Source organism: Ahaetulla prasina, chromosome 1, assembly GCF_028640845.1.
Source record: "Ahaetulla prasina isolate Xishuangbanna chromosome 1, ASM2864084v1, whole genome shotgun sequence".
NCBI classification, from domain to species: domain Eukaryota; kingdom Metazoa; phylum Chordata; class Lepidosauria; order Squamata; family Colubridae; genus Ahaetulla; species Ahaetulla prasina.
The window spans coordinates 295,949,592-295,966,176 of record NC_080539.1 but is presented as its reverse complement, the minus strand read 5'-3'; the positions used below and the strand labels follow the sequence as shown (position 1 = coordinate 295,966,176).

The 16,585-nt window shown below is 34.0% G+C and overlaps 1 protein-coding gene across 5 annotated transcripts in view; it reads left to right on the top strand.

The window, feature by feature from the left end:
- The window catches only part of AMBRA1 (autophagy and beclin 1 regulator 1), a 161,522-nt gene that overhangs the window by 87,265 nt on the left and 57,672 nt on the right, over window positions 1–16,585 (top strand). For 4 of the 5 annotated variants that reach the window (XM_058161761.1, XM_058161762.1, XM_058161764.1 and 1 more), the window contains 2 exons: window positions 4,049–4,132; window positions 4,238–4,338. In XM_058161761.1, the coding sequence (XP_058017744.1) occupies window positions 4,049–4,132; window positions 4,238–4,338 (185 nt within the window). The remainder of the gene's footprint in view (window positions 1–4,048; window positions 4,133–4,237; window positions 4,339–16,585) is intronic. The other variant, XM_058161763.1, reaches the window with a different exon arrangement.

Sequence of the window (16,585 nt, the reverse complement as noted above, 5' to 3'; positions counted from 1 at the left end):
TCTTGGTGCTAATGGAGTTCTTCAAAATATTAAAATTGTTCCATTTTAATGCAAGATATTTTTTTTTGTTAGCTAATCTGAACCGCATTATTTTAAGATTTGATTTTAGGAAAAGCATTTGGTGTTCTTTTTTTTTCTTTAACTGTCTCTCCCTTATTCTTAATGCCATTTATTTTTTGTGATGATTTGATCCGTATGTACAGCAGTTATATTTATTGGGTTATGGTATAAATAGCATATTCATCCTTCTTTTGCTTACAGAAAGAACCTAATAAGAATTTCTTAGTATTTTATATGTCCATCAACTCATTTGTATTGAAGGTAATGACTCAATTATCTGTTCATATTTGCCCAGTCAGACTGTTAACTAGTAGTATGTAGTAAATATTGGAGGTTAGCTTCTCTTTAAAAAAAAAAATCCATTAATAGGATGATTAAAAATTAGGAAAGTTGTATTTGTACAACTCTACTACCCTTATCACTCTGTCAAGATGCATATTTTTGTATTTTCTATGAGAGTAGCTTTGAGCTATTAAACTTTTAGTAACTTGTCGTGTATCATTTTTCTTGTGTTAGTATTTAAGTTTTTTAAGTACTGAAACAAAAATGCTTAAATTCTAAATGAGCCTTTTTTCTTTTTCTGAAAAAAGGGGTTAATAGATAGATATATGCGGTATAGAATATTTTTATCCTATTGGATACTTACAAAGGCAATGTAAAATAAGCATAATTAGAATGTCTGTGACTATTTTTTTAATAGATTAACCTGCCAGTTGTGTTAAAAAAAATCTGCCAATTATCCTGGCTTTTGAAGGAACCAATACATTTCTTATGTTGGTTTTCAGAGTTGTAAGGCTTAGATTGGTTTAACAATTTCATCTGAGTATTTTAGTTTTCCACACAATATTACCAACTGCTCTGAAAGGAAGGATATCAGTGAAACAGATGCTGAGGAATTTTGCCTCATGAGTCGGCTCTAACTAGACTGTACTCAAACTATACAGCCCCTCTCCTTCGGTCTTCAGACCTGTCACTTGCCCCAGCAGCTTAGCTGAAGCTTGGGCCTGGCAATCGGCCATCTGTCCATCCATTTTTAGCTAGCAGACCATACAAAAGTTTGCTGACTTTGTCTAAGAAATAAAGTTTATCTAAGTTTATCTAAGAAATAAAAGGTACACAGTTCCTTAACTTTACACATATACAGTTCTCATCAATAGGTTAGAAGCTTGTGATACATTTACTTTGAAATAAGCTCCCTGGAATTCTGTAAGAATAAAAAAATATTATTTTAATCTTAATATCGAACGACTAGCCTTGTGGTGCAACCAAAACAATCTGGAACTGAACACACTCAAAACCGTAGAAATGGTGGTAGACTTTAGGAAAAACCCTTCCATACTTCCACCTCTCACAATACTTGACAACACAGTATCAACAGTAGAAACCTTCAAATTTCTGGGTTCTATCATATTGCAAGATCTCAAATGGACAGCTAACATCAAAAACATCATTAAAAAAGGACAACAAAGAATGTTCTTTCTGCGCCAACTCAGTAAGCTCAAACTGCCCAAGGAGCTGCTGATCCAATTCTACAGAGGAATTATTGAGTCTGTCATTTGCACCTCTATAACTGTCTGGTTCGGTTCTGCAACCCAACAAGAAAAACACAGACTTCAGAGGATAATTAGAACTGCAGAAAAAATAATTGCTACCAACTTGCCTTCCATTGAGGACCTGTATACTGCACGAATCAAGAAGAGGGCCGTGAAAATATTTGCAGATCCCTCGCATCCTGGACATAAACTGTTTCAACTCCTACCCTCAAAACGACGCTATAGAGCACTGCACACCAGAACAACTAGACACAAGAACAGTTTTTTCCCGAAGGCCATCACTCTGCTAAACAAATCATTCCCTCAACACTGTCAGACTATTTACTGAATCTGCACTACTATTAATCGTTTCATCGTTCCCATCACCAATCTCTTTCCACTTATGACTGTATGACTATAACTTGTTGCTGGCAATCCTTATGATTTATATTGATATATTGATCATCAATTGTGTTGTAAATGTTGTACCTTGATGAACGTATCTTTTCTTTTATGTACACTGAGAGCATATGCACCAAGACAAATTCCTTGTGTGTCCAATCACACTTGGCCAATAAAAATTCTATTCTATTCTATTCTATATAGTTGGTTGGTTTTGAAAACTTCAAACTTAGCAGAGTTATTTTTTTTAAAGTGTAGACATAACTTTCTTCACTGTCTTGCTATATCTGTTAAGGAAGGCGAAAACTATCCATCTATCTTTACGTACTAAGAAGAGTTCTGAGTTTTTTTTTCTGAACAGAGTGCAGTGACTTTGCTTTGTTAATATAGCCATACCAACTTCTTTGGGTGAGATTTTTCTCATATCTTAGAACAGCTATGCTAAGCATAAAGACTGCTGGATCAGACCTATCTACTCTCTACAGAAAATTCTCCTGAGAACAAAGGCAAGCTTCATTTTGCAGCTGTTGTAGAATTTGAAAAACAAGATGAGGCAATAAAGATAAGATTTCCATACTTGCATGTGAATCTTAACCATTAATCTTAATGCAGAATGTAAGATAATGTAAAGGGGAAAACTGTTTTGCCTTAAAACTGTTGTGTTTATGAATGTTTTTTTATTTCCAGTTGCCTTATTCTTACTTTAGATCTCTGCTTTAGATCTCTGAAATACAGAAACGTACAAGAATTGTTTATAGTTCTGCTCACTTGAAAATTAGCTTCTAACTTAACTAGGCATTGAAATATGTGTGACTAAGGGAAATCAGTTTAATGGAAGTTCTTTTTATTTTTGCAATAACCTTACTTTTTCTATTATTATTAGGGTCATGTTTTTTTATTAGCTCAAAGCATTAACAGTGACTTAAATAAGCATTTTATATTTTTTTAAAATCTAGTTTCCAATGTTAGAGAGAAATGTGAATCTTTGCTGCAAATATTAACTATAGAAGAATAAACAACTATTAATAAACATTGAAATAAAGTAGCGCTATTAAAATAATCTAATACTGAAGTTTTCACCTAGCTCTTTTGTGCTTTCAAGTGTGAATTTCGATGCATATAGATATCTACAATGCTATTACTTTTTGGGATAAACTGATATGTAAAGCAAAACAATTAAAAAGTGATATAAATAAATTAAAGGTAGAAAATCAAAGGAAAAAAATCATAACCAAATTTAGTTTATACAAACACTATTCTGTATACCTCTCCATATTTTTATATTCTTGCAAACCATCTTTACTTCTACCACACCCATTAATTCATATATTTCATATTGTTCTTAAATGCCTCTTCCTTTGTAAGATCTCATAAACTCCGCAAAGCTTATGAATAACTAAATAATTTCAGTTTTATTTTTTATTCTATATTGCAGTTTATTTTTAAATTGTATTTTTGAACTTTGTAATGTTTTGATCCTTTCTCCCTCTGAGCAAAGGAAGTGAAAAGTTGCAAAATGATAAGAAAGGATCATATAATTCATGTAAAACTACATGAGGCATGCTTCAGATGTCTTGCTTGCAGGAGGTCTTAAAGTGTATACTATTGATCCTGTACCTAATGATCTGAAGAAAAAAAAGAGTATGAAGAATGAAGAGCAGCCTGTTTTTCTCTGTTGATCTGTGTACTTTTCTGCCAATGTAGACTTGCTGGTTTTTACAAACTATTATCTCAGATTCTAGTGAATCTAATTCAGAGAGAATGTTTTGGTTCCTTCGGTAAATTCAGTAAATTCTGGCTACTATACAAAAATGATATGAAGCAAAGGAACATTTCACATAATGTTAAATATGATATTGTGTTAGTGTTTTTATTAAGTTGTGATCTAATCCTTTGAGGAAGGTGAAAGGTGAAAAGAAAACCCAATAGTTAATTAAGTTATAAGGAAGTTGTTTTACTTCAGTATTTACTGTGATTAGTTGGAGGAAAAATCCTGCATCTGACCTTGCTCTGAAGAATTAATAATTAAAATCTCCCCCTTTTTCCCCCCACTGAAGGGACAATGGAGACAGGTCAAGACACCGAGCCCCTCGGAATGCCCGTATGTCTGCACCATCCCTTGGACGTTTTGTCCCAAGGTAAGAGCTATATAACTAATAATGCCTGTAAGAAATTATCTATCTATTACTCAGGTCTTTATCAGGTTCACAGCAGTTTTAACAGTATTCTTCTCCCCTTTTCAGACGCTTCTTGTTGCCTGAGTATTTGCCTTATGCTGGGATTTTCCATGAACGTGGACAGCCTGGGTTAGCCACTCACTCCTCTGTCAATAGAGTTTTAGCAGGTAAGTATTATATCTTCCCTATTTTTAACTGTAATATTGAAATAATTGAATCAGGCATAATATGAAAACCAAACTCTGCGGTGGTTTCATTGTCTGTTCAAACTAGAATATGTTTCAACGTGAGTGACTAAATCCACAAGATACATTTTTTGTAGGTACTATGAAATAAGGTACAAGTGAAGGATTTCTAGAATGGAATCCAAAAAGAGGATGGGCAAATATGTTAAAGCCTCCATTTCTAAGTGGTCCTATTCCTTCCTTCCTTTTTAAAATTAACATTCTGACAAGCTAATGATTAGTTTGTTCCAGGTTCCTTTAATTCAATTATAGGGTGCCTTGTTCATGTTCTGGTTTGTAAAGTTTCATAAGAACAGTTCAGATTCAATTAGGATTCTAATAGATGCATATTCAAATTTTGGCAGCATCTGCTTATGGTGTTCAGGAAATTGTAGAGTTTAAGTGAGTGGGAAGGAGGCAAATAAAATAGGACCCTGCCTGGAAATTAAATTTTCTTATGACAGATTTTTTAAGAGGTGATTTGAGGAACATAAGTTGACCTTTGTTCAATACCAGATGTGAAGATGATTTAATAGTTTTTGTGCGCTTGGATTTTAAAAGCACTATGTTCAAGCGTGTACATATATTACACTCTCTGAATTGCATTAAAGTAAAAAGTTGAGAAAAATCTATTGTAAGTTGAACAATAGAAGAATATGTAGTTAATGTGAATTATGTAAATATTCATGTACCAAATTAGATCTGGAAAAGATTTAGAACAGTAATAATTGTCTCCAATGTAATTATTATATATGATCACAAAATATGATATTATTAAGTCTTCATCAACAGATATTGGCAATGGCTAGAAACTATTGACTTCACAATCTCTTTGGCTCTAAGACTTCATATTTTGTAAGTCTTGTGTTCTTGAACAAAGAAAAAATGTCTTATTTGGAAAAATCATGATAAAATCATGACCTCTGGATTGGCTGACAACTTTGATTTGACTTTCAGAATCTTGGACTGGATTTTGACTATTCTTCTATTCTTCTTCTGGATCTTGACTATTCCAAAAAGCAACTATTCATGGCAACTATTTTCAGAGGCTTTGTTTTGGTTTGCATTCCTTGTCTGTTGTTATCTTCCTGTAAACAGTAAACTACAAGTTATCTGCAACTGTGTCTGTGTGCATGTGCATTTAAAATCAGAAGTAGGGTAGCCATCATTTAGTAGGCAGGAGATAATCACTGATACATTGTCCTCCCCAACTCTCCAATACTTTTGTTCTACCTTAAGTTGTTTGCTAGAGATATCCCTCCCCTGTTATGTAACTTCCTGCATCATATTTAAAGAGGAAGGCACATTTATTAATCATCAGAAATAATGTCATTAGGCATGGCAATACGTCTCTGAGATTCTAAGCACCTCTAAGCCAGTGCTGTCTGAAGGAGAGGTCTGTAGCTTTTAGTGAGATGCATTCTTTCCTTTTCTGTGTTGGATTCGGAGTTACGTGGAAATAGCTCATTGGGAGGTGATAATTTGCTGCCAGGCAACACAGCAGATTCTTTTCCAGTTCTGCTTTCTTGGTTTACATCTGATTTTACTTCCCATTCTGAACATTATTGCTCCTTTTGTAGGTAGCCATTTTTGTTACTTCTTTTGAAATCAGCCTTTTATCTTTAGTAAGCATGCTCATAAAGGAGAACATTTTAAAAGTTTAATACAAGGACATTGTAGCACAAAGATACACATTTATTTACTGGGCAAATTATGATAGACATCCCCAAATATGAAAAGATTGCTATGAAATACAATAACAATAACATAGTATGATCATGTCTAAAGAACTTAGTTTCTTCACAGTTTTAATCTAAGCATAGAAGAATTGCTGTACGTGGCCTTGGGGCTCTGAATGTCTTAGGTACTCTTGGTTTTAGGTTGCAGCTATATTCTGTTCAGTAATTTGGAATTTTAGCTATTACTTTATATTTAATTCTGATTAACTTTATATCTTTCATTATATTTTGTTTAGTTTATTTTAATTTTTGAATTTCTGGAATATTTGAATTGCATTTTTGCTTTATTTTTAAGTACTGGTGTACATATATATTTTTTTATCTCTTGTTTTAGAAGAAATGGTCATCTGGGTTTAGTTCCAAGTGGGAAGAAAGACACTGAAAACATTGAGACTGCTTGAAAACCATGTGGTCCCAGTGGATAGGACCACATGGTTTGAGGTCCTGGGCAAAAAAAAGGACATGGGTGAGAGAGGGACAGAGATTTATACCCTCTCTTGGGTCCCTCCTTGGAGCTTCCTGTTCCTGTGTAAGAAATGTCACGTGTGTAAGAAATGTTGGTTGTCAGACTTCCACAGGGCCATGCAGGGGTAACTTTGTAGGTTGTCTTGAGTCCCAGACCTGGTTGAATCTTGCTGGGTGATGATGTAATAAAGGGGCTTTGGGCAATTCCTATTATAGTTTAATGGCTTTGTCCTGGTTTGGATCTTGACTGAGGGCTAATCCTATCATGTCCTGAGGGTCATGTCTTTTATTTTGTAGATAAGATGTCCTAGCCTTTGTTGGCACCAAAATATCTACTGGAGGGGCAGGGAGCTGAGGCTCTGAGTTTGTCTTTAGAAACATGTTTCTCCTTTATGGAAAATATAATATTTTCTTTTTAATATTTCTTATACTTGATCTCATCTTTTAAATTATTATGACAAACACAGGCATTAGCTTATGGTAGCAAAGTAGTGATAATGCCACTTTTAAAAAGTCCTATTATGTTTTGTGCTCATCTTGAGAAAAGTCATTTCGTGATTTCCTGGGTATTCTTTTACAAAGGTCATCATAATACATTAATGTTCATAGTGGAAACTCATTGTGGAAACCTCTTCAATCCAAATGTAATAGCAATCTGAAAATGTATAGATGTATAGCGATCTGAAAAATTATATTAATTTTGTTAATCTTAGAACATACCTCTCTCTAAATAATATATGAACTGCTTTAGCTGTCTAATCCAAACAGTGAATATATTCATATAGGTTCTGTATTTATTTATTTTATTTTGTCACAACATCATACAAAAAGATTATATAGTATATACACATATAAACATATATAGGAAGAAGAAAAGAAAAACAATAGGACAGGAACGGTAGGCACGTTTGTGCGCTTATGCACGCCCCTTATGGTCCTCTTAGGAATGGGGTGAGGTCAATAGTAGAAAGTTTTTGGTTAAAGCTATTAGGATTATGGGAAGAGACCACAGAGTCAGGTAAAGTATTCCAAGCACTGATGATTCTGTTGCAGAAGTCATATTTTCTGCAATCTAGATTAAAGCGGTTTACATTAAGTTTAAATCTATTGGTTGCCCTTGTATTATTGCAATTAAAGCTGAAGTAGTCTTTGACAGGAAGGACATTACAATAGATGATTCTGTGAGTTAAACTTAGGTCTTGTCGAAGGCGACGGAGTTCCAAGTTTTCTAAGCCTAGGATTTCAAGTCTGGTGGGATAAGGTATTTTGTTGTTTTTAGAGGAATGGAGAACTCTTCTTGTAAAATATTTCTGGACACGTTCAATTGTATTGATGTCAGAGATGTGGTGAGGGTTCCAAACAGGTGAGCTGTATTCTAGAATTGGTCTAGCAAATGTTTTATATGCTCTGGTTAGTAGTGTGGTGTTTTTGGAAAAGAAGCTACGCAAAATTAGGTTTACAACTCTTAGAGCTTTTTTTGCTATGTAGTTGCAGTGGGCTTTGGCACTTAGATCATTTGACATGAAAACTCCAAGGTCTTTAACGGGATGGGGGTCGTCTGTAAGGTAATGTCCATCTAGTATGTACTTAGTTTTAGAGTTCTTTTTTCCTATATGTAAGACTGAGCATTTGCTGGTTGAAATTTGGAGCTGCCAATTTTTAGACCAAGCGGTTAGATGGTCAAGGTCGTTTTGAATGATAGAAGTGTTGTCTGTGGTGTTAAATAGTTTGACATCGTCAGCAAAGAGAACACAATTACTTGAGATATGGTCACAAAGATCATTAATGTATAGAATAAATACATTAATTACACATTAATATTTGATTTGATTAGATGAATTATGTTTAACTGTTAACCATTATGGGAAAAAGTGACAGAATGGATTTTTTGACTGTACATATGTGGAATATATTGATCTTTTGAAACCATTGTTTGCATTAGCATTTGAAACCAGAAAATCTCACCTAGGATTTCTTTTGAATGTACAGTATGTATGGCCACTCATCTTAAGCATTTTATCAATGCAATGTAATGCAATGCAATGCAATTGCATATACACCATCGTTACCACAATCCTGGGCAATACACAAAACAGTAGATACATCACCACCCTGCCCAATAATCAGGAAAACTTTATAAAACTCTTATAGCACCCTGGGACATCAGTCTCTCATATATTCCGTGGTTGCCCAAATTTGCCTGTGTAGGGTTTTGCTAACAATCGTACCACTAACATTTGATGGCAAAGGCCAATAGAGTAGGGTTTTTGGTGGGAGGCTGTTACTGAAGGCAGGTACCACAACAGATAATATTGTTATCATTTTCTGTTAGGAATATTTATTAGAAATATTAGGTTTAAACATAACTTTTCTGAAAATGTAAAAAGACAATTGCTTGCCTTTTATGTAAGCTACTCATTTAGGCAAAAGGCTTATAAATCATTCTACCTTGATAGCAATTAGAACTGGTGTTTAAATACCTTAAGTAAATGGACAATTAGTGGCAGTACACTGGCTTTTGCTTCAGTAATTAACCCAATTACCTTTCACATTTTTCTTTAATGGTGAAAGTGAATATATTAACATGCTGGTTGAGTTGCCTTGGAAACCATATTCCAAGCTGTTCTTCAGACCTGAATCGAATAATGTTTTTCCTGCATACGGTTCCCTTTGAGACTTTTTTTATTTTATTTTATTTTTATTTATTTTTATTTATTTATTTATTTATTTTTGACTTGGAGAATACATAGTACATATGGCATTTAGAAGGTAATATCTTGTGCTGGGTATCCTAAAGGAAACTCATTCTAGTCAGGCACATCCCACTTTGGCAATATTTTTCTCCATTCTTTAAGGAGAATATTGACAATTGGAAAATATCCAAGAGAGTAACATGGCAGGGGACCTCAGAGTGACATTCTCAACATGTGGAGCTGGATTTGTTTGACCTGGATAATGAACTGCTGAGAAATGATACTTCACTCTTCGCAGATAGGATAGGATAGGATAGGATAGGATAGAATAGAATAGAATAGAATAGAATAGAATAGAATAGAATAGAATAGAATAGAATAGAATAGAATAGAATAGAATAGAATGTATTGGCCAAGTGTGATTGGACACACAAGGAATTTGTCTTGGTGCATATGCTCTCAGTGTACATAAAAGAAAAGATACCTTCATCAAGGTACAACATTTACAACACAAATGATGGTCATAGGATACAAGGCAGCCGTATTATAGATATAGATCAAATTATTGTTGTTCCAGAGGAATGGTCAAAGTACAGAAGGAAGTGTTTATGTAAACTTTAGGGGCAATTGTCAGATAGAATCAATTGTTTGACCTTGGACCAGATTGCTTCTCAGACTCTCTGAAAACTTTCTTAAATGTTATTAAGCGGAGGCTGGATGGCACTTATTAGGGATAGTGGATTTCTTGCTTTGCTACAGCCATTGGGCTGGATGAACCTCTTTCTAATTCTGATCTTGTGTAATTCTGCAAATAATATAAACTTTTATCTGCTGCACTGATCTAGATCAGGGATGTCAAACTCCCGGGCCATAGGCCGGATGCATCACGCGCCGGCCACGCCCATATCCAGTTTAGCAAAGGAAAGAAAGTCCTGATACATCACGTAATGCCGCCGTGATGATGAGAGTTTGACACCCCTGATCTAGATGGGTATTTTTTAAAATAATCTCTGGAAAACAAATGTCAAACTTTTTCTGACTGATATATTCACTGACATATCACTAACTTTATTTAGTACTAGTGTTCCTATGTTTTACAAATTTGATCCTACTGTTCCTTTTTAAAATGATTAACTTGGGTGATGAACCAGTTTTATATTTGTGAAGAGATAAGAGAAGCCATCTCGAATGGATTAGAAATATTTTTTAATAAATAAGTGCTATCAAGTCTATTGAATGACAGTTTAAGGATTGGAGTTTTGGGGGGGCAAATGAAATTATTACCTTAGATTATGGCTTCTCAGCTCTAAATATAAATTGAACTTCAGTAATTAATCATCACTAGATGACAAGGTGATGCTAGATAATGAGGCAGCTAGGGCAATTTGATCACATTCTTTTGGCTCAGGAAGCATACTAAAACTAAACCTTTAGCTCTGTGCAAATGAAATTGTGGCTTATGTTGAGGCTTATTAACTGGATATCAGTATAAATGTTGAGCTTTATTCATTAGAAGCTGATTACATTCTTTAATCTATAATAGAATGTTGGCAATTTTTATTCATATCAGTGTACGATTGCTTGGTATCTGGGAGTAATATATTACTTAAGAATGAACAATCAGCTTGTTTCCAAACCAGTTTTCCAACCTGTTGTACCTCCAATTTGCTAAGGTTTCTCCAAGTTTGTAATCTGAATTTCAGATTCAGTGCATGCTAGCAATGATCAACTGCCTGAGAAAACTATTATTTTAATATTCAGAAAGTTCATGTCAAAAGATATAAGAAAATGTATTATGTGACAGCATGTCTCTTTTATGTAGAGATAGAATACTAGGAAGGGATATATCTTCTGTCTGTTAATTAATTATCAAGAGCCAGTGTTGATACAATGATTAAGGCATCAGACTAGAAACTGAGAGACTATGAGAGCTAGTCCTGCCTTGGGCACAAAGGCAGCTGGATGATCTTGGGCAAATTATTGATTTTTGGCCCTAACAAGGAGGCAGTGGCAAGCCACTTCTGGAAAACCTTTTCAAGAAAACTGCAGGAACTTGTCTGGACAGTCTTCAAGAATTGGAAATGATTGAACAGAAAAGGTAAAAAATACTACACTTGTCTTAAAACCCTTAGTGGGGCCAGTTTGGTAGAAAATAAAGTCACCATAGTTCTTAGTCTGCATTCCTGCATGATATTTTTTTAACTGCAAGTTGCTTGTGGAAACAATTTCAGTTAGTCAGGATACAAAAAATCCCATCTGTTACAATTAATAATTTTTCTCTGTTGAGAAAATATGAAACAATCTTGGTGATATTTTTTAAAAAAAGGAATAGATGGAAACATGATCTCAAAGCAGAAAAGATATAAAATAGATACTTCGTATTTCACTGTTTCTCAGGCTTGACAACTGTAAACTGTTCAGATTTCAACTTCACTGGGGAATTCTGGGAATTGAAGTGTACTCATTTTAAAGTTGCCAAAGTTAAGAAACATAGAGGTACATAGTGTTTTTCTTCAGCTGAATCCTAATACTTAAAACATCCTTGTTGCTTTCTGTAAGGTCCTCCCAATTTAGGTAACTGTTCCATTCTAGAAAGCCTTACATAATCTGATTCTTATGTAACTCAAAATTGGATCAATGGTTTTTCAAATCAGTGCAATTAAGAGTAAAATAACATTGAAAAATGTGAGACACAACAGAAGTTTTCTGCATAATACTTATTGCAATATATGACTTAGAATGTCTTTGCCTTGTGACAGATGTGTCCAAATTTAAAGTTTCACTTCATAGTATTCAAGTTATCTTGCATTGTTTGCATAACAAGTTTGTTATTACCATGCACATTTAGATATGATTTAAAAAACATTTGGATAGTTCCTTATTTGAACACTTGTAATTTACTGTCATGATATCTACGGTAATTTGAACCTTCAGTTGTACTATTGTGGAAGGTTCTGTTGAGTAAGTTATTTCACCAAGTGTGTTTGATGAATAACCTCCCCTCTTAATCACACATAAACTTAGAAAATAGAATTAGAGTATAATATTTTGTTCAGTTAAAAGCACAATAAAGCTAAAAGCACAAACAACAGAATCATAATATTGTGATAAAATAGTTTTAAGAATTTCAAAAAAGGAAGCATTAGGGGATCATGAATAGCTGTATGTGTGTGTGTTCACAAGATACCAAAGAAGGTGCTAACAAAGTATTTAAAGGGAAAAAAACCTATAATTATAATTTGTGCATTGATTGGTTACGTGCTATCAAGTCATTATCGACAGTAACCACATTGATAGATCTTCTCCAAGACGGTCTACAAAGACTTGACCTTTCATGTCTCCCAGTGATGTAGTTATCACCAATGTAGTTAAGTATTTCTTCTATCTTTTTTCATACTACAGACTTCTCAAGGGCCTAGGTGTTCGCATAATGTATTTAAAATATAATAATTTGTGCCTGATCAATTATGTCTTAAATGAGAAATCTAGATTGATTTATTCTATAATCCCTTTGTTTCTTTTCTTGGGTGCCTATAGTTTACTCAGGAGTCTTCTTCAACATCAGAGTTCAAGCATATCAATAGTCTTTCTATCTTCGTTTCCAACTTTCGTTTCCATTGAAGAATGCATTTGCTGTTGGGAAAAATCTGTCTGGCGTTACAAAACAAAAAGAGCTGCAAATAGGCCTCTTAAAGCAAATCATAATTAAATAGGCAGAAGGACAAATAGAAGATAATTGCTTAGATCATCATTTAATCTAAAAGCCAAATGCTCTGTTGGGATTATCCATAGTTATAATATAAAAATGAAATTGCTAGAATCCTGGAACATGTGTTTTTCATTTAACTCTAAATGTAGTTGGAGTTTAAATTATTTTAAAAATACAATTTATTAGACATGAAAGATGTTATGTCAGAAAGTGAGTTTAATCACACTAACTGAAGAAAATAATTGGAGTTTCAGCCAAGACTATACTTTTATTTTGAAGAATGTATTTACAGTACCCAAATCAATATGAGACAATAATTAAACAAACTCTTGTAAAAGGGTCAGTAATAAAGAGTTTTTTTTCTTCAAGCCTGGATAATAAATCCATTGGAATATGGCTCAAATCTTTGCAGTAATGAATTTGCTATTGAACAGAGTTCTGAATGAAACTTAAATTAACTGACTTTAAAAGCCTCTGTGTTTAATATGTAGAACATATTGAATATATGTAGAACCCTATAAATATATGGAGGTTGATATACATATTTTATCCATAAAAATGTGGAGCAGGTGTCACAAATGTGTAATGTAACTCTGCCAGATCCCTTTTAAGGACCTTTACCCTTCTGCTTCCTCAGTCTTAAGTTCTGGGAGTACAAGATGGGGCTGAACAGCAAATCTGCCTTTCGCAGTACTAAACTTAAAAAAAAAATCTCAATTTTCTTTCATTTACAGGATAATGGTGGTGATGATGTTATCCATTCTTGGCGATTCTATGGTCTAAGTGTCTCCACATCTTCTGATCTTGCACTTCTTTTTGAGTTTTTCTATGCTCTGGCTATTATCAACTCTTGATGGTGTCTAGTTTACCAAGATAAGTAGACACAAGCAGTTTAGAATTACTTGGGACTAGTACAAAAAAACAACAGCAGAGTAACAATATGTAAAAGATTTTTATTTTAACATAATAATTGATTGGGGAGTGCGATAAGTGAACCAAATTATAGAAAGGCAAGTTCTGTATACCAGTCATTGAGCAGCAAACAGATACCTAAAGGGACAGAAAATGAACAAAGTTATTTATTTGTTTGTTTATTGTAAAATTATTGGCCACTCTTGTTACCACAGGGTAACTCTGGGTGGCTTAGAATATTAAAAAGATAAAACTGTTCAACACCTAGATTATATAAATAAAATACTATAAAGATCCAATTACTTTGATCCAGCACTTTTTCTCCCTTTTTCCTCTTCTACCCCAAATGTTCTCTCCTTTCCTTTTTTCCTTTCCCTAGTTTTCCATTATTTTTATTTTCCTTTGTATTTTATATTCTGATAAAAAATTGTAAACCAAAGATCCAATCACTGAGCCCTGACTAAAAGATGGGAGAGAGGAAGTAGGATGAGAAGAGGGAGAAGATGGGACCTATTATTAGTCGATCAATCGTCCCCCAGTGTGAAACTCTTCCATTGGAACCCCAAGCCTGCTGGCAAAGCCAGGTCTTTAAATCCTTGTGGAAAGTCAGGAGGATTGGAGCCAACCTTATTCCAGGAGACAAGATGCTCCAGAAGACAGGTGCTCCTTAAACCCACCAGCCAGAGTACCCTGGCCCACAACATGCCTCCTCTGCCAACACTGCTCGAGTGGACCAATCTCAGTGGGATGAGATGGTTCTCATATGGAGAATTGCCCATACGAGTAAACCATGCAGAAAAGGAGTAAAATGTTTCTATCTAAATTTTCCAGATAATCACTAAGACAAAGACAAATTTAATACCCATCTGGGTATGGAGGGATTTTGTTTGTTTGTTTCTGTTTTTGGCCTCACACAACCATTACATCGCCCTTGTCATGATCAAAATTTGAAGCAGCACAACAAGGCATAGGTTTCCCCCCTATTTTTACTTATTTCTGAACCAAAAATGCTTGGGCAGTAGCAGTTCATTTAAAAATAGTTTATGTACTTCTCCTTCATGTGAGAACTTGCTCTGTCCTATTTTGCTCAGCTGCTTGCTGGATTCTTTTCATGCAACCTCTTTTCCTGCCTGCTTGCTCATTAAGCTGCTTATCAGTGATAGCGCCAGAATTTTTTCAATTTGGAAATGTAGATAAATTATGTTTTTATATCAAATGTTGATACTTGTTGAATATTCAGATTTATTTTAGCATTGATTCATTCAAGATGTTTTCTGTTTCTTGCTAGTCATCAAATCTTTTGCTAGGCCTATATGTTATTGCATTTCCAGTGATTTTACTAGTGTACTGTTCCTAGGAAATTTAATTCATTTTTTTTTCATTGTTTCTTCTTCACCATGAGAACTTCTCACTAGGCTCTTTTCACAGCCTGGTGAGAGACCTGCCTAGGCTTCTTCATATCAGATTTAAGAAAGAATCATAAATTATTCCCTTAATCATTGTTCTTAAGTTTCATATGTTTCAGGAAGGGAAAATGATGCTACTCTTAGGCATAGTGGCTGGCTTGGAAGTAATTATCATTGGTGGTGACCCTTAATGAGTATGGTGTGCTCTCCATAGGCATGAATTCTAATCATTTTTTATATTGTGGCTGCCTTTACAGAAGGGGTTTTATTTAGGTTGTCAGGGATTTCATTTATATTAATAAAGTTCTAGTTCCCATAGGATTAGCTTTAATATCTGCTTGCATTAATATGAAGTCAGATCAGGTAAATAGTTGACCTGAGCCACTTAACTTTAGAAAATTGCAACTGTCAAAGGTAGTTCTTCTGTAGTTTATGGCTTCAGCAAAGAGAGTTTAAATTTGTCATGTTTTTATTGTCTGTGTTGAACTAAAAAGTTCTTTTTTTCCTATTGAGAAAAAGATTAAGTGGCCTTTTTGCTGAGGTGTCTTAATATAGTTAAGATAGAAAATAGTGAAATGAAACTGATAGCATTGAAGTAAATAGCTAGGAAGCTTTATGTGTTTCTGCAGAAAACGGTGACTTGCTGTCTGTCTGAAAGAGTACATCACCAAAGCAGCTCTAATATTTTTGTAACATCTTACAGCACAGTGTATACAAAGAGTTACAATTAATGGAACAAGGCAATTGTAAATAAATGCATCAGAGTGAATCATAAAGACTCAGTAGGTTTTTGCAATTGACTAACCTTGTCTGGGTTTAGAAGTTTGAGATCATTCTTATTAATTTCTATACAACAAGCTGTGTGTAAATCAAAGTAAAAAAATTACAGAAATGCACACTCTTTGATTATCCTCTTATTTTCCTAAGCAGCATGAAAGAGGAGGGGGAATAACTCATGTCAGAAATCTGAACTGATTCTTGTAAGAAGAGTAATCCATGCTTTCTGTACACAGATTATCAGTCTTTGCTATCAAATCTTCATCTCATATGTACATTGTGTTTTTCTTTGAGGCTAACCCGTAAGAAATGTAATTCAAGTACAGTTTATACAACAAAATCAAATTGCCAGTATAAAAGTTGCCATTTATATGATGTTTTGATATTAAATTAAGATAAATTAATTTAGCCACAGAAAACAAAACTAAAGCTTGTATTTCTTTTTTTAAAAAACTAACTATACTGCAGTGATTATTTTGGATATTTTAC